The 26869-nt window shown below is 39.4% G+C and overlaps 1 protein-coding gene across 1 annotated transcript; it reads left to right on the top strand.

Moving 5' to 3' along the window:
• LOC109232034 (activating signal cointegrator 1 complex subunit 2) lies at window positions 13991-23107 on the top strand. Its single transcript, XM_019397676.1, has 9 exons — window positions 13991-14579; window positions 15869-16028; window positions 16128-16189; window positions 16893-16987; window positions 19097-19210; window positions 20121-20186; window positions 20510-20607; window positions 20958-21397; window positions 21805-23107. The coding sequence occupies exons 1-9, from the start codon at window positions 14174-14176 to the stop codon at window positions 22902-22904; spliced, it is 2541 nt and encodes an 846-aa protein (XP_019253221.1). The 5' UTR covers window positions 13991-14173; the 3' UTR covers window positions 22905-23107.

Here is a 26869-nt window from a genome sequence, read left to right as displayed (position 1 = left end):
TATTTTGATATGCCACTTCTCAAAAAATTCGGCGGCCTTCTTTTCAGTAAATTGGGGTCCGTTGTCGCAACTGATCTCTTTGGGGAGGCCGAAGCGGCACACAATGTTTTTCCATATAAAGGCGATCTCTTCCTGTTCGTGTACCTGGGCGAATGCTCCTGCTTCTACCCATTTAAAAAAATATTCAGTTAAAACCAAAAGAAATCGTACGTTACCTCGCCCCGCAGGAGGGGGCCGACGATGTTCATTCCCCACTTGATGAAAGGCTAAGGGGAAGTGATCGAGTGGAGGTGCTCGCCTGCTTGACTGATCATTGGGGCGTATTTTTGGCATTGCTCGCATTTTTTCACGAAGTGTGCGGCCTCTTTTTCATAGTAGGCCAGTAGTAACCTGCCCGTATGAGACATCTGACCTGAGCTCGATTTCCGGAATAAGCCCCGTAGTGGCATTCGTGGACTTCTTCTAGGACGCGTCAGGCCTAAGCATTTCGCTAGGGGGCTGCCATACGTCCTCTTGTATAGGTCGTTGTGAATGATGTTGTACCTGGTTGCTTGCATCCGAAGCTTCTTGGCTTCCTTTTTATCATCTGGGAGTACTCCATCCTGCAAGTATGTAATAATACGGTTGCGCCAGTCCCAAGTTAGATTTATAGTCCTTACCTCGATTGGATCTATCGATGAGTGGAGGAGGGTGACCACGTTTCCTTCTCCGGTTATGCTTTTAGTGGTTGTCGCTAATTTGGCGAGGCCGTCTGCTTCGACGTTTTGTGCTCGAGGGATATGGTCGAGCTGGCATTCGTCAAACTCGGGCAGTAGTTTGCAGATCTCGGCCTGGTAGTTTTATAACCTTTGCTCTTTGATCTGAAAGTCCCTGTGACTTGGTTGACGACGAGTTGAGAGTCGCAACGTAGGATGAGCCATCTCGCCCTGTGCTTGAGTGCTAGCCTTAATCCTGCAATCACTGCCTCATACTCGACCTCGTTGTTAGTCATGTCCGGGCACCTTATGGACTGGCGAATCACTTCGCCTGTCGGGACTTCGAGCACAAGTACCAGTCCGGACCCTAACGCATTAGAAGCGCCATCGGTGTACAAAATCCATTGATCTTTTGTTTGTGGAGAGGCGTGGGCAGCTTCTTTTTTGACTTCGGGCATTATGTTGTGCTGAGATCGATGACAAAGTCGGCAAGAACTTGTCATTTTATCGCCGTTCGCGGTTGATATGTGATATCATGCTCACTTAATTCTATGGCCCACTTGGCTAACCTGCCCGATAGCTCGGGCTTATGAAAAATGTGTCTCAAGGGGAAAGTTGTGACTACCGAGATGAGGTGGCACAGAAAGTAGGGTCTAAGCTTTCGTGAAGCTACGACCAAGGCCAGGGCAAATTTTTCGAGGTAGGGTACCTCGTCTCGGCGTCGATTAAGGTTTTGCTAATGTAATAGATGGGAGATTGCGTACCTTTACCTTCTCGGACTAGGACCGCACTCACCGCCACTTCAGATACGGCGAGGTAGACGAGGAGGCGTTCCCCAGGTTCTGCTTTGGAAAGCAACGACAGTGATGATAGGTAAGCCTTTAACTCTTTCAGGGCTTGGACGCACTCGGAAGTCCACTGGAGGCTGTTGTCCTTCTTAAGTACGCCGAAGAACTTGTGGCATATATCGGATGATCGCAAGATAAATCTCGACAGGGCGGCGATACGGCCAGTCAACCTCTGAACCTATTTTTTGCTGGTTAAGTGCTGTGGTTATCCGTTTATGGCTTTGATTTGGTCGGGGTTGACCTCGATACCTCGTTGTGATACTAGGAAGCCCAAGAATTTTCCTGAGGTCACGCCGAATGCATACTTTTCAGGATTTAGCTTCATTTCATACCGCCTAAGTATGTCGAAGGCTTCTTTTAGGTGGTCAATGTGATCTTCTTTCCTTTTGGACTTGACCAACATATCGTCTATGTAGACTTCCATGGTCTTGCCGAGTTGATCTTTGAACATTTTCGTCACCAACCTTTTGGTATGTCGCCCTTACATTTTTCAGTCCAAAAGGCATAACTCTGTAGCAGTACGTTCCTTGGTGGGTGATGAAGGTAGTCTTCTCTTGGTCCTCCTCTTCCATGAGGATCTAATTGTATCCCGAGTAGGCATCTAAGAAGCTCAACAGTTCATGCCCGGCCGTTGTGTCAATGAGCTGGTCAATATGAGGTAGCATGAATGAATCTTTGGGGCATGATTTGTTTAAATCTGTAAAGTCCACGCACATTCGCCACTTTCCATTCTTCTTTTTCACCATGACCACATTGGCAACCCGTTGGGGGTATTTTTATTCCCTGATGGAACTATTTTCCAGTAATTTTTTGACCTCCTCACTGCATCGTTTATTGCGGAGTTGAACTTCCGCCTAACCTGCCTTACCGGGGGGTGGAACGGGTCGACATTCAACTTGTATGTGGCGATCTCCTTCGGGATACCTAGCATGTCTGCATGGGAAAAAGCAAACAAGTCTGCGTTAACAGTTAAGTATTAACGGAACTTACCTGGTTCTTGAAGCTTGCAGCCGATGTAGACTTTCTTGCTGTGGTCGTTATCATCAAGTTGAACGGGGTCGAGGTTTCTATGGTTTATCCCGCGGCCTTCACTGTTTCGGGATCTCTGATGACGTCCCCTCTTTCATCACAGCTCGATCTCGGCCCTGTTAATTGCTATGCGTCTTTTGCTTTACCTTTCATTTGTTGGGTAGTTGTACATTCCAGGGCGATGCGGTAGCATTCTCGAGATGTGCGTTGTTCTCCTTGTATGCTGAATATTCCCACGGGGTTGGAAATTTGATAACTTGGTACAAGCTAGAGGGGATGACCCTCATGGCGTGTATCCAGGGTTGACCTATTATGGCGTTGTACGCCGTATCCTGGTCCATGATGTGGAATATGGTTTTTAGAGTGACGCCGCCTGCCAGAACGGAGAGTGTGATTTCTCTAGACGTTCGTTCAGCTGCATTATTAAAACCTGTTAGCGTGATGCAGCGCGACACTATCTTATCCTCGAGTTTCATTTGTGTAAGTACTCGAGGGTGGATAGTGCACGCGTCGCTCCCATCATCCACCATAATGCATTGTACATTTGTACCTAATATCCGTAAAGTGATAACAAAGGCATCATAGTAAGGGAAAACCAAATTGTGGGTATCCGACTTATCGAAGATGATACTTTTTTCGAGTTCGTCATACCGTTCATGAGTGATCGACCATTTGAACTTGTGGGTTATGGTGAATTTTACGCTGTTGATCGACGTGTCATCGTCGCCCCTGATGATCATTTGAATAGTACGAGTCGGTGAGGGTAGTTTCGGCGGTCCTTGGTGTTGTTCACGTCCTCGGGCGAAGTTGGTCCTCCCTCGATCGCTCAGCAATTCTTTGAGGTGTCCTTGGTGAAGCATGTTTACGACCTCCTGCCTTAGAGCGATGCGATCCTCCTTTTTGTGACCTCGCTCTTTGTGGAACTCGCAGAGGGTGTTTGACTTTCTGGTGCTTAGTTCTGACCTCATCTTTTGTGGCCACTTCATTTCTAGTCCGAGTTTCTTCAATGCGTAGACTATTTCTGAAGGTGACAAAAAAAATTATGAGCGGATAATAAATGGGGCATACCTATCTCGTTCCGGCGAGTCCCTGTCCTTGGTCTAGATGAGCCCTTTTCGTGGCGGGAGGGGGGCATGATGGTGCTTCTGATATACGGCTGATGCCTTTCTCAATTGGGTTGTGGAGCTGCAAGATCATCGTTTCTTCGATCCTTCCTGGATTCGGCTTGTATTGAGGTCAACCGATGGGTTGGCCCATTAAGGTCGTCTTCGTCAGCATAGAGCTCGGCACAGTAGGCGTTGTGTATTTCATCCCAAGTGGTTGGAGGATATTTCATACGCCGACTTAATAATTTTTTGGTCGCCCTTGAGCCGTTCCTGTTCATCACGTTTTGAAAAGCCGCTACAGCTATGCCTTCTGATACATTTGATAAGGTCATCCTTACTAGGTTGAAACGAGCGAGGAAGTCCCTCAATCTCTCTCCGGGCGATTGTTTGATGGCAAATATCTCGTTCACTCTTGCCTCCGCCTTTTTTGCCCCAAATGGGCCGTTACAAACTTGTCGGCCACCTCTTCAAATGATTGGATGGAGCGTGTGGGCAGTTGTGAATATGAAGTTATGCTCCTCTGGTGAGGGTCTCGCTGAATTTTTTCAACAAGATGGAGAATACTTGTTCTTTGGCGAGATCATTGCCCTTTACCGCAGTGACATAGTGAGTCACATGATCTTTGGGGTCGGTCGTACCATCGTGTATTTTCAGATAAGGCGGCATCTTGAAGGTCTTGGGTATGAAATGCGGGGGCAACTTCATCACTGTAGGGTTGCTCAACGAACCAACCAGCATTTCTTTTTGGCAAGAGTTTTGGTGCGGGTGGTATTTTGTCGACTCTTTCTTGGTGCTCTCTCATTTGGTCCCGAAGAATTTTGCTTTCATTTTCCATCTCTTTCATCTTCCTCAGAATGGCTGTGAGGGTGTCGTCACCTACATTATTAACATTGTGAGTGATACCTGTTACTGGAGGGAGAGGGCCGTGCTGCTCGGCCGTTGTTGGTGCAATGCAAGTCCTTGCGTTTTCTCTAGCTGCCTCATAGGCGGGCTTGTTGAGGATGCTGGTCAGTGTGTTTGTTAGCCAAGCCTCAAGTAGTTTTTCACTGCTGGTGGCGCCTCTCCCGCTGTGGACGTGGAAGCTCCTTTACCGCGGAACGTTGTGATGCTGCCGTGAGGGAGGGGCGACCCACCTCGCCTGCGAGAGGCGTTAGGCGTTATATCTTCGCCTTCTGCTTCAGAAACCTCATTGATGGTGTTCAAGAGGTTGGTAGTGAGATCGGCCACTACCTTCATTCTTTCTTCTCCATTACCTGCCATGTCAGATCTGTGTGTATAAGGAAATAGGAGTTTTGCCCTTTTTTTTGTGAACTGTGCAATTTATAGATCTAGAAGAAACTAAAAATTTAACTAGGAAATCCCCATAGACGGCGCCAAATTGTTTGACAAAAAAACATAAATCTTGGGCTAAACTAATTATTTTTATATAATGAGGGGTTAAACCTAGTTAATGATAATATCCCCAAATTTATAATCGATTAAATCAAATAATGTAGAATAGTGTTGGTGGGTGATTAAATGTAGTGTGCATTTAATATTCCAAACGGTTTGAGTAATGAGAGATAAATATCAAGTAGCAAATAATAATAAATGACATTGACGTAAATAAAGAGAATGATTCACCCAATATTGGATGAAGTTGATGGTTCTTCTTTCTGACAGTGCTAAATGAGAGACAAATCCTAGAATGTTGGATATATTCTCGGATCTGATGGAAGAGTATTGAATAATGGATGATAAAATCTTAATGAAAAGACAATGTTTGTATCTTTTCTAGAGACAGAGTCTTCTTCTCAAAAAGTGTCCTTGTCAAAATGAATTTTACATGCCTTTTCCCTTATCTCTTCTTCTTTTTATATGAGACATTCCCACAGTCAACCCTAAAAGTACAAGTAAAATGAATATTCAATGGAATATTCTCCTAAAGATCCTATTACAAAAATTGGCCATTAATATTGCCCTTTATACTTGACCCCGACCGTTATTAGTTGCCCGGCTATGACCCCCACTGTTTACAATGGACCCCGGCCACATCACTTTTCGTAATACCACCTTATGCTAAATCTCCTTGAGGCAGATTTTGACGTACACAAAACTTGCTTCTTGTACTAAGATAGTAGGTAGTGGAAAGGACCCTATAAGCATTATTTCAATTCCAACTCTGAAGATAAAATAATAAATTGCATGAAACAACTAGAACTTATCAATGAATAAGCATACTTTATTATTATTTCTAGCAGTTGATCTATTTTAAAAATTATTTAACCTATACCCTAATTTTTACAACTTCAGGCTCATCCTTCTTCCTGCTACCTGTGCACTCCTTTCTTCCTCCTTTCTTTTCCTCTTCTTCTTCTTCTTCTTTTTCTTCTTCTTCTTCGTATTCTTCTTCTTCTTCTTCTTCTTCTTCTTCTTCTTCTTCTTCTTCTTCTTTTCTCTCTCAAACACATGAGACTCTGTCAAACAATTTAAGCAAACGATTGCATACCAAAGGTATACCAACCCTTGAAAAACTACTTATAGGAAATTCCCACAAGCACATTACCAGTTATTGGCAAAATGGGCAATTGGGTCAAGAAACAGTGGGCATTGCATTCTCAAGTCATACCAGATTTGCAAAATAGAATGGACCTATAGTAAATCACGTAAGAAAGATCTTATACAGAATGATATATACACATATATACCTAGAAGAAGGCCGTCTATGTCAAAGATTACATGAGTGATTGAGGCTTTTCTTGCAGATCAAGCATCACTATTGCCCCGATTCGCCATTTTTTGAACAACTTTTAACTTCAAGTAGCCCACAACAACCTGCAAGCGTTGAAAATTTAGGAAGATCCTTAGGTTTAGATAAGAGTTAAACATGCTGAAGTTCGGCAAATAGAGAACAAAACTTCAGCTAGTAGAATGCTTAAGTTCAACAATTACAAACAACTTCAGGCTCGTCTACTAGAATGCTGGAGTTTGCGTGATTGTCTTTACTACTTCACGCCCGTATGCCTGAAGTTTACACGAAAAGTGGGTACGCTTGTAATTTTTTTTTTTGCAAAGCGGGTATAAGTTAAAACGTGACCCAAAGGGTATAGATGCAAATCCCTCCAATATTGTTATACAAAAGTACTATGTAGTTTATATCATAAAACACATAAGGTATAGTATCAATGTTGTCACACCTCCTTTTTTACACACCTACCCCGAAGGATAATGCATAAGGGAGTTTTTCCATTTAAAGTGACATTATTCGAAATGGGATTATTTATTGATTTTTAGAGTCGCCACTTGGGATAGGATTGGCTTTTGGTGTCCCAAGTCACCGATTTAATTTAAATCCCAAATCGAGGAAAACTTCGACTTCCCAATTGGAGTCTGCGAACCAGAAATTCTGTGTAAGGAATTCTGTTGACCCGAGGGAAGGTGTTAGGCACCCCCGGATCCCGTGGTTCTAGCACGGTCGCTTAAATTATCATGAATGGCTAAAATCTAATTTTTGGTACATGCTCCAACCTGTAGTGCAATTTAAAGATTATTTACCGCTTTTAGTTATTTTTTACGAAAGTGAACACCGTTTAAGAGCGTGTTTCTGGATCACGTCACATGAAATGCACCCGGATCCTCAACACCTCTTATTCAACGTTTGGGATTTAGATTTGGGTTGCACGAAATGCACTCCCGAATTTAGGAAGATAATATTATTAAAAGCGCGCCTAGAGTGGCTAGCGTCTTATTAACTTTGCGGGAAGCCATGAAAATTCGCTAAATGGCATGTCCCGAACTTCTAAATATTTTAATAAAGTATTTANATTAACCTAAAACAAATTAACCTAAACATTTATAATAGTCAAAAAGATGAATTCATGCTAACCTAGATTGGAAACTAAAACATGCTTAATTAAACTAACCAAAAGAAAGACAGAGAAAAACACTTACTGAAATTTGGCCTTCATAAAAACCTTCGAAATTAACTTCAAGTTAATATTATATGTCCATTTCATAAGAAATAGACCTATAATATTAACCTGAATTCACTCGACTTTGAAAATCCTCAAAACAGCCTAGAAGTGGACAACCCTAGATTCAATGAGTCCAGTTTCAACGGTTTTTGAAGGGATTTAGTTAGGGATTAGGGGTGAGGGAGGTCCAGGGGTTGTAGGGTGTGAATTTGGAGAAGATTGGGGTTGCGCCGCCACCAAGGGATCTTGTGGCGGCGCTAGGGTTCTTGGCTCCAAAACAATCATCATTCGACAAATTCTAGGCAGATTCGAAGGAAATTGTTTGGATATTTGGAATGAGAAAGTGAAGGCGAGGCTAGAGTGTTAATTTGAAGGCCATCAGACAAACTAGGGTTTGGCTAATTTTTCGATTGAAGATTCGAGGACACCGGCTGGGATTTGAGGGCTAAGGTTCAGGGATTTGGAACGGGGAGGTCAAGGGGGTTCTAGGGTGTGAAGGTGGGTCATTTGGAGCTTCGCCGCCGCCGGCGGCGATTTCCGGCGGCGGCGGACGGCGGAGGGACGGTGGTAGACGGTGGGGTGACGGTGGGGATGTGGTGGTGCTACGCCGGCGATATAAGGGGTTTGTGAGAGATGGTGAGGCAGGGGGTTCTGGGGGGTGGCGGCTATGTTCGGACATTTATATATTAAACGACGTGGGCTTCAGGACCGTCCGATCAAGAAACCTCGACGGTCCTGATTGAATGAGCCCAAACGACGTCGTTTTAATGGTCTGGGGACTGGACCGGGCGAGATTGGACTGGGTTTGGACGGACTTGGGTATTTTGACCGGGTTTTCTTTGGGCCTGGGGAGTTAGATCAGAGACTGGCCCAACATTTGGGCCTTTTTAAGTAAAATACTCAATTTCTTTTGATTTTGTTTTCTTTTTCTTTTCAAATTAAAGCTTAAAAATCTAAATTAATTCTAAAACTAAATTAACCTACCCAATCTATTTAATATTTGATAAAGTTAATTAAATACCAAATTTAAAAGAAATCTAACCAAAATCAAAGTTACAAATTAAACAAAGCGAAAAATAACTCATTTTTTGTGATTTTGCATATATTTGTGAAATCCTAATTACTAATTAATAAGATAAAATCCTAAATGCAAATGCAATGCGAATTTTTGTACTATTTTCTATGAATCATGTCAACTAAAATGCTCACAGTAAAAATGCAAATAAACACGAAAATTGTGCAATTAATTCTTACAAATTAAACAATTAAAAAAAATCATAAATTAAAGAAATCTGTAGGAGTAATTCGTGCAAGGAAAAAATCACATGCTCACAAATGTAAGGGAAGCCAAACAAATACAAGGATACGGGAAAAAAGAAGAAGAAAAAAAAAAGCAATTATAGACTTGGGACAAAGTATAATATCATGTCTGAATGGGAAAAAGCAAACAAGTCTGCGTTAACAGTTAAGTATTAACGGAACTTACCTGGTTCTTGAAGCTTGCAGCCGATGTAGACTTTCTTGCAGTGGTCGTTATCATCAAGTTGAACGGGGTCGAGGTTTCTATGGTTGATCCCGCGGCCTTCACTGTTTCGGGATCTCTGATGACGTCCCCTCTTTCATCACAGCTCGACCTCGGCCCTGTTAATTGCTATGCGTCTTTTGCTTTACCCTTCATTTGTTGGGTAGTTGTACAATCCAGGGCGATGCGGTAGCATTATCGAGATGTGCGTTGTTCTCCTTGTATGCTGAATATTCCCACGGGGTTGGAAATTTGATAACTTGGTACAAGCTAGAGGGGATGACCCTCATGGCGTGTATCCAGGGTTGACCTATTATGGCGTTGTACGCCATATCCTGGTCCATGATGTGGAATATGGTTTTTAGAGTGACGCCGCCGGCCAGAACGTAAAGTGTGATTTCTCTAGACGTTCGTTATCTGCATTATTAAAACCTGTTAGCGTGATGCAGCGCGGCACTATCTTATCCTCGAATTTCATTTGTGCAAGTACTCGAGGGTGGATAGTACATGCGTCGTTCCCATCATCCACCATAATGCATTTTACATCTGTACCTAATATCCGTAAAGTGATAACAAGGGCATCATAGTGAGGGAAAACCAAATTGTGGGTATCCGACTTATCGAAGATGATACTTTCTTCGAGTTCGTCATACCGTTCATGAGTGATCGACCGCTTGAGCTTGTGGGTTATGGTGAATTTTACGCTGTTGATCGACACGTCGTTGTCGCCCCTGATGATCATTTGAATGGTACGAGTCGGTGAGGGTAGTTTCGGCGGTCCCTGGTGTTTTTCACGTCCTCGGGCGAAGTTGGTCCTCCCTCGATCGCTCAGCAATTCTTTGAGGTGTCCTTGGTGAAGCATGTTTACGACCTCCTGCCTTAGAGCGATCCTCAGTTTTTTGACCTCGCTCTTGGTGGAACTCGCAGAGGGTGTTTGACTTTCTGGTGCTTGGTTCTGACCTTCTCTTTTGTGGCCACTTCATTTCTAGTCCGAGTTTCTTCAATGCGTAGACTATTTCTGAAGGTGACAAAAAAAATTGTGAGCGGATAATAAATGGGGCATACCTATCTCGTTCCGGCGAGTCCCTGTCCTTGGTCTAGATGAGCCCTCTTCGTGGCGGGAGGGGGGCATGATGGCGCTTCTGATATACGGCTGATGCCTTTCTCGATTGGGTTGTGGAGCTGCAAGATCATCGTTTCTTCGATCCTTCCTGGATTCGGCTTGTACCGAGGTCAACCGATGGGTTGGCCCATTAAGGTCGTCTTCGTCAGCACAGAGCTCGGCACAGTAGGCGTTGTGTATTTCATCCCAAGTGGTTGGAGGATATTTCATACGCCGACTTAATAATTTTTTGGTCGCCCTTGAGCCGTTCCTGTTCATCACGTTTTGAAAAGCCGCTACAGCTATGCCTTCTGATACATTTGATAAGGTCATCCTTACTCGGTTGAAACGAGCGAGGAAGTCCCTCAATCTCTCTCCGGGCGATTGTTTGATGGCAAATATCTCGTTCACTTTTGCCTCCGCCTTTTTTGCCCCAAATGGGCTGTTACAAACTTGTCGGCCACCTCTTCAAATGTTTCGATGGAGCGCGTGGGCAGTTGTGAATACGAAGTTAATGCTCCTCCGGTGAGGGTCTCGCCGAATTTTTTCAACAAGAAGGAGAATACTTGTTCTTTGGCGAGATCATTGCCCTTTACCGCAGTGACATAATGAGTTACATGATCTTTGGGGTCGGTCGTACCGTCGTATATTTTCGGATAAGGCGGCATCTTGAAGGTCTTGGGTATGACATGCGGGGGCAACTTCATCACTGTAGGGTTGCTCATCGAACCGACCAGCATTTCTTTTTGGCAAGAGTTTTGGTGCGGGTGGTATTTTGTCGACTCTTTCTTGGTGCTCTCTCATTTGGTCCCGAAGAATTTTGTTTTCATTTTCCATCTCTTTCATCTTCCTCAGAATGGCTGTGAGGGTGTTGTCACCTACATATTAACATTGTGAGTGATACCTGTTACTGGAGGGAGAGGGCCGTGCTGCTCGGCCGTTGTTGGTGCAATGCAAGTCCTTGCGTTTTCTCTAGCTGCCTCCTGGGCGGGCTTGTTGAGGATGCTGGTCAGTGTGTTTGTTAGCCAAGCCTCAAGTAGTTTTTCACTGCTGGTGGCGCCTCTCCCGCTGTGGACGTGGAAGCTCCTTTACCGCGGAACGTTGTGATGCTGCCGTGAGGGAGGGGCGACCCACCTCGCCTGCGAGAGGCGTTAGGCGTTATATCTTTGCCTTCTGCTTCAGAAACCTCATTGATGGTGTTCAAGAGGTTGGTAGTGAGATCAGCCACTACCTTCATTCTTTCTTCTCCATTACCTGCCATGTCAGATCTATGTGTATAAGGAAATAGGAGTTTTGCCCTTTTTTTTGTGAATTGTGCAATTTATAGATCTAGAAGAAACTAAAAATTTAACTAGGAAATCCCCACAGACGGTGCCAAATTGTTTGACCAAAAAACATAAATCTTGGGCTAATCTAATTATTTTTATATAATGAGGGGTTAAACCTAGTTAATGATAATATCCCCAAATTTATAATCGATTAACACAAATAATGTAGAATAGTGTTGGTGGGTGATTAAATGTAGTGTGCATTTAATATTCCAAACGGTTTGAGTAATGAGAGATAAAATATCAAGTAGCAAATAATAATAAATGACATTGACGTAAATAAAGAGAATGATTCACCCAATATTGGATGAAGTTGATGATTCTTCTTTCTGACAGTACTGAATGAGAGACAAATCCTAGAATGTTGGATATATTCTCGGATCTGATGGAAGAGTATTGAATAATGGATGATAAAATCTTAATGAAAAGACAATGTTTGTATCTTTTCTAGAGACAGAGTCTTCTTCTCAAAAAGTGTCCTTGTCAAAATGAATTTTACATGCCTTTCCCCTTATCTCTTCTTCTTTTTATATGAGACATTCCCACAGTCAACCCTAAAAGTACAAGTAAAATGAATATTCAATGGAATATTCTCCTAAAGATCCTATTACAAAAATTGGCCATTAATATTGCCCTTTATACTTGACCCCGACCGTTATTAGTTGCCCGGCTATGACCCCCACTGTTTACAATGGACCCCGGCCACATCACTTTTCGTAATACCACCTTATGCTAAATCTCCTTGAGGCAGATTTTGACGTACACAAAACTTGCTTCTTGTACTAAGATAGTAGGTAGTGGAAAGGACCCTATAAGCATTATTTCAATTCCAACTCTGAAGATAAATATAATAAATTGTATGAAACAACTAGAACTTATCAATGAATAAACATACTTTATTATTATTTCTAGCAGTAGATCTATTTAGTATATACATATTTTGTTGCAATATTGTGTAAATATTGCACGGGGCGCCCTATTTGGTCGCCCCCATTTAACCTATACCCATATTTTAAAAATTATTTAACATATACCCTAATTTTTACAACTTCAGGCTCATCCTTCTTCCTGCTACCTGTGCGCTCCTTTCTTCCTCCTTTCTCTTCTTCTTCTTCTTCTTCTTCTTCTTCTTCTTCTTCTTCTTCTTCTTCTTCTTCTTCTTCTTCTTCTTTTCTCTCTCAAACACATGAGACTCTGTCAAACAATTTAAGCAAACGATTGCATACCAAAGGTATACCAACCCTTGAAAAACTACTTATAGGAAATTCCCACAAGCACATTACTAGTTATTGGCAAAATGGGCAATTGGGTCAAGAAACAGTGGGCATTGCATTCTCAAGTCATACCAGATTTGCAAAATAGAATGGACCTATAGTAAATCACGTAAGAAAGATCTTATACAGAATGATATATACACATATATACCTAGAAGAAGGCCGTCCATGTCAAAGATTACATGAGTGATTGAGGCTTTTCTTGCAGATGAAGCATCACTATTGCCCTGATTCGCCATTTTTTGAACAACTTTTAGCTTCTAGTAGCCCACAACAACCTGCAAGCGCTGAAAATTTGGGGAGATCCTTAGGTTTAAATAAGAGTTAAACATGTTGAAGTTCGGCAAATAGAGAACAAAACTTCAGCTAGTAGAATGCTTAAGTTCAACAATTACAAACAACTTCAGGCCCGTCTACTAGAATGCTGGAGTTTGCGTGATTGTCTTTGCTACTTCACGCCCGTATGCCTGATGTTTACGCGAAAAGTGGGTACGCTTGTAATTTTTTTTGCAAAGCGGGTATAAGTTAAAACGTGACCCAAAGGGTATAGATGCAAATCCCTCCAATATTGTTATACAAAAGTACTATGTAGTTTATATCATAAAACACATAAGGTATAGTATCAATGTAAGGGAAGCCAAAGAAATACAAGGATACGGGAAAAAAGAAGAAGAAAAAAAAAAGCAATTATAGACTTGGGACAAAGTATAATATCATATTATTAGCAGAAGTAAAGATCAATTCATCACTTAGACATGAATATTAAGCTAGCGTTTGGACATAGATTTAGTTGAAACTTGAAAAAATAATTTTTGAAGTAGTTTTGAAAAATAATTTTTGAAGTAGTTTTGAAAAATAATTTTTGGAAGTTGAAATTATGTTTGGACATGCATTTTGAAAAAAATTTGAAGTTTTGTGAGTGGGAGAACAAGTTTCACCCAAAATCTACCCTAAACTAGATTTAGGGAATTTGAAAAGTAATTTCAGAAATTTTTCAAAAATAGATCATTAATCTATGAACAAACAATGTTTTCAAAAAAGATTTGAAAAAACGGTGCCAAAATGTACGGCCAAACGGGGCCTAATTTTCTAGTATAGTACTTAACGCAATCAAAAATCATGGATATTATATTTGATGAATATTACTTGGACAAGAAGGTTAATTTCTTGAAGTAGGGGATCCAAGCAAGTTCCACAAAACGTTGCTCCAATCCGGTTCGGCGGCATTGAAAGAGAAAACCTTTATTCGCCTCTGTGTACAAAGTCAATACATTAACCTAACATAGTTTTGAGTATCTAAAATTAAAGCTTAAGACATGTCGAATCGCTATTATAGTAGCCAAAACAGGAACGAAAAAACTCAGAAGAAGTTTGTTCCAAAGAAGGAACCTCACAATTCTCAAACCCTAGCAAATTACTTCAGGCAATCGATCTCTAAGCAATCCGATGGAGGTGCTACCGCCGTTAACTCCACTAACGCCGGCTCCGCTGCCGGCGAGCTCAGGAGTAGGGTTAGGATGGGAAACAGTGGCGCCTGGGTTTCCACCGCTATTCCTAGTGGAAATTTTGTGGATTATTTGCCTCAGGATGAGGCAGTAGCAGCTGGCCTTGGAGCCGATGAGGGTGCATTGGATCCCGTGGAGTCGCAGCGTGTGGTTGATGTTTTGAACAGGGAGTTGTGTCGGTTACTCAAGATTAATGCAAGAGATTTCTGGCGAGAAGGTGATAATTTTCTCTTGCTTCGTGAAAGCTGGTTATGATTTGTATGATTTGATTAATGTTTGAATTCTTAAGTATTATTTGTATCATTTGATTGATTTGTAGCGTTCAGATTTGAATAAATTTGCGTCAAGTTTATAGGAACGAAGATCGCTAATGTCAGCCTTGTTGTTTTTCTGTATTGAAGTAAAAAAAATGATTAATGATGTATGAAGCTTTATAATTTGAACAGACTGCTTATGCTGTGTATGAAAATGGTTGGACTCCCGTAAAAACACTTCTTTTTTCGTTATTCCACATTCACTGCAGAAGACTTCAAAGCTCTATCCTACATTTAATGCTTAGACACCAAAATGCCATGCCAGGCTGAAAGAGAATCTTAATCAGTGCTTCTAGAAACAATAAAAAGAAAAAAAATCTTCAACCATTGTGCATAATCCTTGTATCAGCAGCGAAATTCCGTCAGAGAAATGTTTGATACGTTTGATCTGCTTAAAAGCAACACCCAAAGAAGATAGTAGTAAATTTGGATTGTTTGTTGCTTATTTATTGAGTAACGAGTTGGTCAATGACGCAATGCGTAGGAAAGCTTCCAAGGTTTATATGAGCTTTAAGAAAATTAAAGCACGTGTTTTGGTAAATTAAGGTATGGATGATTTATGCTGCACCTAGTATCATGGATTAAGCGCCCTTAGTTTAATAACATTGTTGAGTTGCAGTACATTTTTTCTCCTCTCCTGCTTTCGGTCTTTATTAGTGGTCAGCGACATTTCAATTTACTCTTTTCTTGAAAGCTTTTTTAGGGGAGATGGTACAATTTTCCATACTAGAGCCAGGTTATAGTCAGGCGTACTACCTTTCTGGCCATATGATCATTACCTGATACACTACAACAACAAACCCAGTATAATCCAACAAAGTGGGGTCTGGGGAGGGTAGAGTGTACGCAGTCTTACCCCTACCTTGAGAAGGTAGATGGCCTGTTTCCGATAGACCCCTGGCATTACCTGATACACTGTAAAGCATAAATTAGGATATTCCTCTTTTGTAATACTATATGTGCCTAATGCTCTTTTGGGGTATACTTTAATTGTGTAATCGTTGCCATTAAATGTGCTATGCTCCTTGTAAGATTAACGAATCTCGATCAAGTTCATTCATGTTAAAACATTTTTTTTGTCTTTTTTTGGGGGTTGGGGGGGGGGGTGTGATAGGTTTGAATTGTTTGTTGGTTTGTATATCGTGTTATTCTACAACTTTTACCCACCTCTCCCAATTTCTGTGTCTACCAGTGGCCAGCGACAGTTCCCTTCACTCTTTTCTTGAAAGCTTTTTGAAGTTCAGGAGTAGGTGGTATGATTTTCCATATCGAGGAGCCAGGGGTATAGTTGCTGGGGTCATTGTTGGTGAGTTTGAGCTCTGCCGGCGTATCTTTATGGTCTTATATCGCATGTGAGTTACACCATTTCCAAAGTATTTGATGCATCAAGTTGTATTTCCTATGTGGTGCCTTTTGATCTAAACGGCTCTTATATTTAAATTAAATGCTAGATCGTCAAATCGGGACCCTGGAGCTAAGACTGCTGATAGTCTTAGTCAGAAAGATCATGCAGGTGTGTGCCCCTGACTCATTGCAGTTATTATTTATGACCTTTTTACACTTCAAATTTTATGATTGATTGGAATTTTATTTTGGAAGTCAATTTCAAAAGTTATATACAAGTGGCAGTGCAGGTGTATCATGTTTGTTTTTTGTAATGAACTTTATGCAAGTAAAATGCTTTATTCACTGCCTTCCCTTATATTATGCCTAGCAGGAAGATCATGAATTTCAGAAAATGGAAATACTACCTCTGAAGTGTCAGATAGAAGCGTAGTTTTCTTTCTAATACCTCTGTGTAATAGTGGCTAACAAGTTTGAATCGGCAAGGTTCAATTGCAATATTATGCTCGTGAAAAATTGAACATGTGTAATGTATCTGATTCTAACTCCCTCGAAACAACATCCTAGACCCTTTTTTCTTATGGTTTAATTGGAGCATTATCAGCTTTAAGAACCTCCTAATATGTCAATGTCCCATTTTAGATTAGATTTTCAACTCTAATATCTTGCCTTTTCTGATTTGTCAACCATTTCTGTATATTAGCTTAGAATCAAAGTTATTCAAAACTTGCCATTTTCACAAGCAATGGTTGTTATCCATGCAAGGCCATTGAATTCATTTGCATAGTAAAAGTCCTGAAGATGGATATATTTCTCTAATTATCTTTGGAAATTATATTCGAGTGCACAATGTTCACTAATTGCACTTGTAGCCCTTTTGCAGGAAAAGAAGTTGCTTGATTTACCAAAGTTGTTAGACATATGTGCCATATATGGTCATGAAAATGAAGATCTGACAAGAATATTGGTATTGTTAACTGAACTAGCTTGTCGCTAAGCGATTGATGATATGGTTTATTGTTCTTTGGTTTCAGTTTTATCTTGTTTCATAACACAAATCCTGATGGTGAGCTAACATTTCTGACCTATTATTCTGCTTCCTGTGGCAGGAAAATTGTCCTGTTAGAGGAAAAGAAATATGAGAAATAGTATTTCATTTCTCTGCCTTTACCCGTTCTTTGGGTCCTTCTTCTTCCTCCCTTCACTAAAATTTAAAACTAAAAAGAGTATTATAGAGGGTATCACATGCAAATTGATCAAATGGACCAACTTTCAACTTCAGAAGTTCATCCGCAAATTGGCCTTGAGTTTCAATTTGAGCATTTCAGGCACCTTCTGTAAGATATAAACATCTGAGGAAATAACTACTGTAGTTGTTTTCTTGTCTTTCTATGGTGTGGGGAACGCACCAAGTATCAAAATTGCTGCCCATCCATGTCATGTGGCAGCTTTATCTCTTGTCTAGCTAAGAATAGCTTCACCAAGAAATCAAAAACTGCTAATATATGAAGAGAAAATCTAGAAACCGTCCACGTAAAAATGTAGAACTCTTTGCTTAGATGCTCTTACATGTAAAACTTCTATCTAGGAGTTGTTTACTCTCAAAGATTTATATGTCGGTAGAAAATATAAATAACTTCTAGTACTTACTATTATTATTTTATTATTTATTTTTATTCAATATAATATGGTTACTATTTTCTTTATTTTTATTTTTATTCTATATAATATTGGCCTGTACATTACACCCCCTTAGATGCGGTCCCTATCAAGACAACGCGGGATGCTTTATGTATCGGGCTGCCCTTTAGTATAATTTGTGGCATTTGTGTAGTGGAATGGTTGGGAAGTGCTTTTTGATGAATATCGGGAACTTGGTTTTCTTCATGAGCCTAGACTTCTACTACTACTTGCTGTTGTCTTTGTTTTCGGTTTTCTAATTGCATTACCTACTGCTAGTTTTGTATTTTTGCTTCGGTTATCAGATTGGTTTGCTTGTTATTGCCCCTTCCCTCTCCCTTCCTGAGCCGAGGGTCTACCGGAAACAGCCTCTCTGCCTTCTTAAAGGCAGGGGTAAGGTTTGCCTACACTCTAGACCCCACTTGTGGGACTATACTGAGTATGTTGTTGTTGTATAATATTGGCCTGAGATGAGTTTAAATGGAGTAATATGGTATAAATTTTACCACTTCAAAAAAAAGAAAGTAATATGGTCAGTGAGGATTCATATAGCTGACCCAAGCTTGTTTGGGGCTGAGATGTTGTTGTTGCTTAGATGCTTTTACAAGTTTTAGGTATGAAATCATATGTCAGTTGTGCACATGCTTTGCATGACGATCTATAGAAGGATGGACTAAAAATACCTAGGTGGAGTTTAGATTTTGATATATAGATCAACACTACTTTGTAGATCTTCTGCATATCTATGAAATATTCCCTGGTGGATTAGGCGTCGAGACCAATTTCATATAAATGTTTGTAAACATTGGGATCATTACTTAGCTTCCTGAACTAAGAAGAGTTTGTAGTAGAGAGGTTTAAGCACAGCCTACTACTATCACGTGCATGACCCACTGCAATCACAGTGCCTATTTTTTTAGGCCTCAAATCTGACAAGTGCGCTGTAGTCGTGCTGCATATGGCAGCAAATGGGGTTTCATTGGTCTTGTCACCAATTTTAACTCAAGAAACAACAGTGTCAAAAGAAAATGTATCAGGAGATCTAGATGAGCCGTTTACTTTTGTTTTGTTTTTGCTTATGATTTGTAGAATACTTATGACACCACCTAGTTGGTGCTATGTTAATAATACACTTACCATTTCTCTCGAGGAAATTAAAAAAGAAACAACTGTTTGGAATTCTTTTCTTAAGCTTTCCTTGAAACCAAATTTAGAAACCGTTTCCTTTGCCTTTGATAGACATTTTGATAAGACAGTGCTTCCTGTTGTCATTTCTGCTTTGTGTTTGCTTTTCCTGCTTCATCCAAATTTGAGTATTTTCTTCTTTTTAATCAAGGATGCTATTGGATATTCAGATTCCCTGTTTCTGACTCATGTCTGTATCTATGTTGTTCAGGTCATCAATGCCATAAAGTCACAGCCATGGATCCATGATGATCTTTCATCTGTTATTTTGCACTTTCTTAGCATCGTGCAGACTATGTATCAGAGGTGTACATCATCGTTAGAGGTATTCTTCCTTTAATGGCCTGTACTCTTAATTGTTATCTTTACATTTATTAAACATAGGGGGTCAGGGAAAGGGGATATGGAAGACGGAGTAGTTGGAATCAAACCCACACTTATTGCGTGAGAGAATCCTCTGATACCAGTATACCACTAACCTTCATTTAAAGAGTCGATGAATTATCCAACAGTGATTTGTGCTTTATTTCTGTTACCGAGATTAGAAATATTAGACTTTCCCCTGTTTTTCTTTACTTCCTACTTTGCATGTTCCTGTACTTTCATTGCCAGAGTGGTTCCTAGTTGCATATATCTCAGATGCTTTTGTATAGAGTACCAGCTTTTTGTGTTAACTAGAAACTTGCATCTCACTGTTTGTCCAAAAGGCATGAATGTATAAGTTCAAGCTTTCTTTGAGGTCGTTTCAAGCTAACATCATTTGATTTACTTTAAAGATAAGGAATATTTTCATTTTATATTATGGGAATGAGTATATGCTTGAATAGACGAATTTGGGGTCTACTACGAGCTATCTTTTTGAGTTTTTTTTTTTTTTTTGGAATGTGTTGAAGATATAGTTAAGTAAATAAAGTGTGCTCTCTAAAGGTTTAAGTTTTTAGATGAGGTAGTCACATTACAATAGAGTGCTTATGTGTTGTATTTAGATATGTGTGGAGTGGTGTACTTATATGCAGAAATGATAAATGCAGTTGTCTGTGCTTAGTACACATGTTTCTTTTACTACAACAGTACAATGGTTCTAGTTTTATGAATATCTTGAGCCATCTAGATGTATGTTGATCTTCATACTGTTAAATTTTGGTTTCTCATAAGGATGCTGGCGATCGCAAAAAAGATCTTGCAAAGGGCTATCCAAAGTTATACAGGACTAACTATTGTATGGTTGACTGCAGGTTTTATTTTCCTCTGGTCATTTGCAAGATCACGGGCACAATCGACTTCAAACAGACTATCTAGAGGTGAGTTGAGTTGAGTTTATTCCGATGAGCAGTAAGATAGTTCAGGAATATGTGTATACATCTATGTGTGGTTTCTTTTGTTTGAATAAGGATGCTAACTTAGTACAAATGAGAACATTCCTTCATGTGGGAGACCACTGAATTTTGAGATGATTGCACCACGCTCTTTTAATTATCCACCAAAAACTTTTATATCTTATACTGATAGCTTCATACATGGCTGGCTGTTAATTATTGAGGTCTCAATTGTATGCGTTCTCCTTCAACTTTCTTGCCAGTACTGTGCATGGGATTTGTTATTTTTTATTTTTTCTTGCCTGCAGGTGATGGACTTCTTAAATGATGCTGTGGTATCTATGGATGCGTTTGTCAACGCGTATAAGCAAGCATCCATCTACTTCTGCTGTCCTGTTGAAATGAGGTACTGACGTTATGGTTGACTAAAGTTGTACAAGTATTGTGTAATGTGTATATACTACCGATGAATGGCTAGGTTGATGCACCTAAAATCTCAATGTCTTGCTCCAGAATACAGACCTCCTTATATTGCAGAGTATCATTAACTTCTCTCCTTGTATGTGTCTCTGATAATTTGCAATTTTTTTGTTATTTTTCATACCTTGCATGCTTGAACATTGTGAATTGCACTTTCATTACACCCAATTTGGGTAATTTGTTTTCTCATTACCTGCCTATGGATAAAGAGTTTTTGTGCTTATTTGAGGAAGGCACAACAAAGTTCATATTCATTAGCTTTTTTTGTCTATGCAGTCATGGGAATGAGGAGGTGCTTACTACGCTTGCAAGATTACATGATTCATTGCTGCCCTCTTTGCGGCGGGGTTTCCACATTATTTTAACCTCTGGGAAAAAAGGTTTGACGGAATCATCTAATGAAATGCGCTCAAATGTTTTTGTCAGTCTCAAAATGTTATCCGCAAGGATAGTAAATTTTGGTTGGAAGCTGCTGAATTTGTGCTATTTAAGTGATGAGGCTTTTGTTGAAAGTTCTCCTCTTCCTGCAACCATGAAGATGTTTCCTACCAATGTGGAGGATCCTGCTATAAGAGCAGATATATTAGTGCAGTCAGTGAGGGATATCAGTGGAGATTACTCACAGGCTCTAGGGGGACGTAGCAAAGGCACATTTCTCCAAGTCATTGACAAAAATCACAACATAATGAGCAGAATTGAATTACTACGGAATACAGGTAACTAGCTTAGACTTACACTTGTTACTCAAAGTTTAAGGTGGCTCACTGATCTTGCTATTAAGTGGATTCCAAATTAAAGCATGCATGGCAGAAAGAAAATGGAACATATGAGACTCGTTTTGGAGTGTGAATAACATTTTCTGTGATTGAAGCTTTAGCAGAAATCTGCTACATATCTACATTTGTTTTCTCTTTTGTTATGCTTGTACATATTTTTGTTGAGAAACGTGAAACCCTCTTCTTTCTTCCTTGGCTTCTTACTCTTGGAAAAATGTGTAAATCATACACAATGAACAGGTAAATATTACTCTTATCTGACGTCTCATGTCTCTGCTTATACTTCCTTGAACTCATGCATGTCCGTGGTATTAAGATGGCATACGACCTGATTTTGTCTCATGCAGGGTGGATATCAATGGATGATGATCAATTCAAGTTTCTGTCGGGGATCATGGTACACCCAGTAGAAGAAAATTTTGGAAAGGCAGCCAATCCGGCAGTCTCCCAAAAGGATAACCAACCACCTGTTGATGAAGACACTGCTATTATGGAGTCAAAAATAAGTCAAATAAAGGACCTCTTCCCTGATTATGGAAAAGGTTTCTTAGCTGCTTGTCTCGAAGTATATAACCTGAATCCTGAAGAGGTCATTCAGAGGATTCTTGAGGGTACCCTTCATGAGGACTTGCGGTCTTTGGACATTTCCTTGGAGAAAATACCACAACCCAAGTCTGGTGTTCCATCCATGACCAGAAATGATAAGGGTAAAGGGAAACTAGTGGAACCTGCGCCAATGCCCCCAAGAAACATTACGCCTGCAGCAACCCCATACCAAGCTGAAGGCTCGTCTAATTTATCTACGACTTCAGTTGGAAGGTTTATCAGGAAAACAACCACTGAAGAACCTGCTTCCTTGACACTTGACTCTAGAGATGCAAAGGATTTGGCAAAAACCATTGCACTTTCGTCACAGCTTGAGTATGAAGATGAGTACGACGACTCATTTGATGACCTAGGTCTAAGTATTGGTGATTCAGCATTTGAGGAAACTGAGAACCTCCAAGACAAATCAAACATCAGCCGTGGAAGAACTTCTGAAGCTGATAATGGTAGCTCAGCCTCCAACGCTTCTAAGTGGGGATCACGAAAAAAGCCTCAGTTTTATGTCAAAGACGGCAAGAACTACAGTTACAAAGTTGAGGGCTCTGTTGCAGTGGCTAATTACAATGAAGCTTCTTTAGTAAATCAAGCTCAGAAGGAGACGATACATGGATTGGGACGAGGAGGTAATCATCCTTTGGGTGCAGGTAGAAGGCTAACTGAGCCAAACGAGGAGAAAGACGAGGAGAAAGACTACGAGCCGGAAACAAATGAGATGGGTGGAAGGGGGGGAGGTCGAGGGTTCTTCAGAGGGAGAGGAGGGAGGAGAGGAGGAGGTAGATCAAATCATTACAGAAAGGACCAAGCCATGAAAAAACATTTTTCAGGCTTGTCAGGCCATTGATATGGAAATTTCTTTACTTACCTTTAGTATGTATACAAAATGTTGATAAGCCGACAGCAAAATAACATTATCTTTTAGCTACCTTTAGAGTTTCCAATCGACTGTATAGGCGATTCGCTGTGGGAAGAAACTTCAGTTGGATTTTGTTTCATTGAAAATACTTTAGTATATATGATGACTTAGACTCTCAGAGTTTTGTTGAATATCCGATTTATTAAAAATGCTTATCAAATGTTAACAACTGCAGATATTTAAGAGAGAGTGATTAGTTATAAACGATTATGTAAACAATGGTGTAGTAAGGATTGAAACAGCCAATGTAAATCCAGGCACGCTGACCCCAAATCAGAGCAGATCCCGAGGGTTCTGTTGCCCTTTAATTCAAACAGAACTCCTAGAAAGGCACGGTTCCAACTTAAGAGAATTCCCACCAAGATCCCAACCATATATTAACACGAGTGCGAGAAAATGAGAGCGTGGTTCAAAGTCACTATGTTGCAAACCCACATAGGGCAGAAGCAACCGTTTTGCTCCACTTTAAGTGGATTATTTGTTTATTTATTTTTATAAAGAGATTTTTTTCGTTTCTATACAATATTTGAAACTTATTTACCAAAATTGTTCTAATTTTGTATATTACCCGTCCTAAACAAGGATTATTTGCAAATTATATACACTCCACCTTAAAAGACTCCCAATCCATTATTAGTGCCTTCAATCAAGGGATTGGGGGCATTTGCATCTATACCCGCTTTTTGTGTCACGTTTTAACTTGTGCCCGCTTTGCAAAAAAAATTGCAAGCGTACCCGCTTTTTCGCATAACTTCAGCATACGGGGCTGAAGTAGCAAAGGTAATCACGCAAAACTTCAGCATTCTAGTAGCCGGGCCTGAAGTTCAGCTCTAGAGCTGAAGTTTTTGTTTTGTAACTGGCGAAGTTTTTATTTTTGTAACTGGCAGCTGAAGTTTTTGTTTTGTAACTGACGAGTTTTTGTTTTGTAACTAGCCAACTTCAGCTCTAGAGCTGAAGTTTTTGTTTTGTAACTGGGGAACTTCAGCTCTAGAGCTGAAGTTTTTGTTTTGTAACTGGCGAGAGCTGAAGTTTTTATTTTGTAACTGGGGAGAGCTGAAGTTTTTGTCTTTGTAACTGGGGAACTTCAGCTCTAGAGCTGAAGTTTTTATTTTGAAACTGGCGAACTTCAGCTTTAGAGCTGAAGTTTTTGTTTCGTAAGTGGGGAACTTCAGCTCTAGAGCTGAAGTTTTTGTTCTATATTTGAAGTTTTTATTTTGTAACTGGCGAACTTCAGCTTTAGAGCTGAAGTTTTTGTTTTGTAACTGGGGAACTTCAGCTCTAGAGCTGAAGTTTTTTTTCTATATTGGATTAACTTCAGCATGTTTTATGCTTTCATGTTTTATGCTATCTGATCCAATCGTACTAAATAGTAAAAACTGTACTTATTCCAAATAGAATATTACAAACATCACAAGAGCCAATAAAACCTATGAACATGTAAGACATTTACGTAGTGTGTGCAGAAATGTACTCAGCATATCACAGAGAAGAAACCCTTAAGTTCAAAATATTAGAAACAACAATTTTTCCTGCATTAGAAGAATTCTGTAGCTTGATATCTTCACTTCGTCATGAAATCAACAGTACATTTCTACTTTGGCTTCAATTTCAGAGCAGCACTGCACATATAAAATAAGTTGTAAATCTCGAAGAAACATTAGAGAAAAAGTTTGCAGCAATGAAAGAAGAGGACAACCCACATTAAAGGAAGTAATGTACCTATTGATGCAGTAACGCTTTCCCGTAGGCGGAGGGCTTTGGAATAGAAAGGGGGCTGAAGTTGTTTAAAAAGTGAGAACAAGTTAAAAATTTTTAAAAAAATGGGTATAGGTTAAATGGGGGCGACCGAATAGGGCGCCCTGTGCAATTTTTACGATTTAGTTACACACTTTACCTTTTTTCTCTCCTCTTTCCCCTTTTCTCTCCAAAATATTCATTGGTTAACGAATGTTGGTCTTTTTGTCTCCTCAACCACCATACCAATACCAATACAAATACTCCATGGTTATCATCTTCCGTTTCGGTGCCGCCGCCGCCACATAGCTTCATCTTTTGGAATTTCAATAAGCGTGGAATTGCTGCTCTCTTTCTCTTTGCTCTACATTACTGGAAAGATAATTCTATGCTTTATGTGATCACATCTCTTTAGGATTGAGCGAATTGTTTATTCGCTAAAAACTGTTAAAAATTCATATGTTTAAGAATTCAAATTTTCTATAGTCTCTTTTTATATATCTCCACTTTAAAAAAATCATTAGGTGATTTCTTCCCATACGTCTTAGACTTGGTAACCGAGTTGGCCAGTATTTGTACTATCTGTAAGTAGCAGTTATTAGGTGAATTAGTCGAGAGTGTGCTCAATTTAGCACTAGCACCACCGTCAGTGGCAGACCCAGGATTTTGTGCAAGCGGTTCAATCTTAGAAGTACATAACTTTAGTCGTAAAATAGTAGTTGTCAAGTGGGTTCAAATAAAATATTTATACAAATTTACACAGCTTCAATCTCAGAACCCGCTTGCCACCATGTGCGTCCGCCACTTGACCACCGTTATTGAAATAATAGAATCTAAGATGTATCCTCTGAATACTAGATGCTAAGTGACCTGAATAATGTGGGATGAATAAGAGGATTGTTGTAGCCGAACAAAACTAATTTGCAGTTCAACTGGGTCTGATTTGATTAATAGTTGATAGAAGAAGAAAATAGGGATACTGATTTCAAGGTCAGCTATTTTGTTATTTATATTGTTGTTTCTAAAGTTGAAAATCTATGAACTATTGTGTATTGGCTATTAAGGGCTACTGATTTATAAAAAGTAAAGTAATGGCTTCACTTGGATTAATAGGTCTATTACCACTATTATTATGTTCCAAAATATTTGATTAAATATAATTTGATTAACATGTTAAAATGCATATTTCTTTTCATCATTCTCTACTTTCTTTTCTTAATAAATCAGTTGAGAAAAAGAACAATGTATGGTACATCAGCATACAAATTAAAAACAAAATTTGTACAAATTTAGTGCAAATTTGAATATCTACAACAACATACATAGTAAAAACAAGTTTCATACAACTAATTATATATTATACAACTTATTTACAACTTATCTACAACTTTCATACATTATTTCTACATAGTTAAATACAACTACAATATCATACAACTTAAATACAATTTTTATATAAATTTATACAATATGTCTTTTGTATATATTTTGTATCTGATTTGTATATACTTTGTCTGTGGTGTGTGCTTCTTTCTCTGTAAAATTCCAATCAAACTTACTCCCTTAATACAAATTTGATACATATCAATAACTTTATATAAAAAGATAGTATTGATAACTTAAAATACAAATTTTATACAACGATTCATTCATTATACAATTATTTTTCAACTTTCATATTATATTTAAATAAAAAAAATATATATGACTACAACAGAATACAATTTACATACAATTATACTACAACTTTATGACAATTCCGTAAGTATATTGTATGTCATGTCTTCTTCTTCTTCTTCTTCTTGTTCGAGTTTCAATCTGACAAAATCAAGTCTAATCTTCACCAAGCACCCTCAAAGTTGAGATATAAACTCCAAAAAATATTTCCAATTGTTTGCAACAACAGCCAATCCAAACAAATAATGATTTCTGAAAATCCAAATTCGAATTCAAAGCTTTTTAATGGCTGTCAACGGTAGAGAGTCAAACACCTTCAAAATTTATTGATGATAATTTTAATTTGACCACAAATTGTGCAATATGAAAGGAAATTTCTAAGTTAAAACTCTATAGTAAAACGATTGAAATTCGTTGATGAATTCCACTAAAATTATATACAACATAAAAGAATAAAAAATAGAGAACATCAGAGGAAGAAA

Source organism: Nicotiana attenuata, chromosome 9, assembly GCF_001879085.1.
Source record: "Nicotiana attenuata strain UT chromosome 9, NIATTr2, whole genome shotgun sequence".
Classification (NCBI taxonomy): Eukaryota; Viridiplantae; Streptophyta; class Magnoliopsida; order Solanales; family Solanaceae; genus Nicotiana; species Nicotiana attenuata.
Note: the sequence above shows the minus strand (reverse complement) of the source record. Positions and strands in the feature narration are given on the sequence as shown.

Excerpts from the sequence above, each read along its gene's own strand:
- LOC109232034 (XM_019397676.1), top strand. The coding sequence starts at position 14,174 with ATGTCGAATCGCTATTATAGTAGCCAAAACAGGAACGAAAAAACTCAG. Across the intron at positions 20,187-20,509 it reads TTCAAACAGACTATCTAGAG|GTGATGGACTTCTTAAATGA; the intron begins GTGAGTTGAGTT and ends TCTTGCCTGCAG. Across the intron at positions 21,398-21,804 it reads TGAATTACTACGGAATACAG|GGTGGATATCAATGGATGAT; the intron begins GTAACTAGCTTA and ends TGTCTCATGCAG.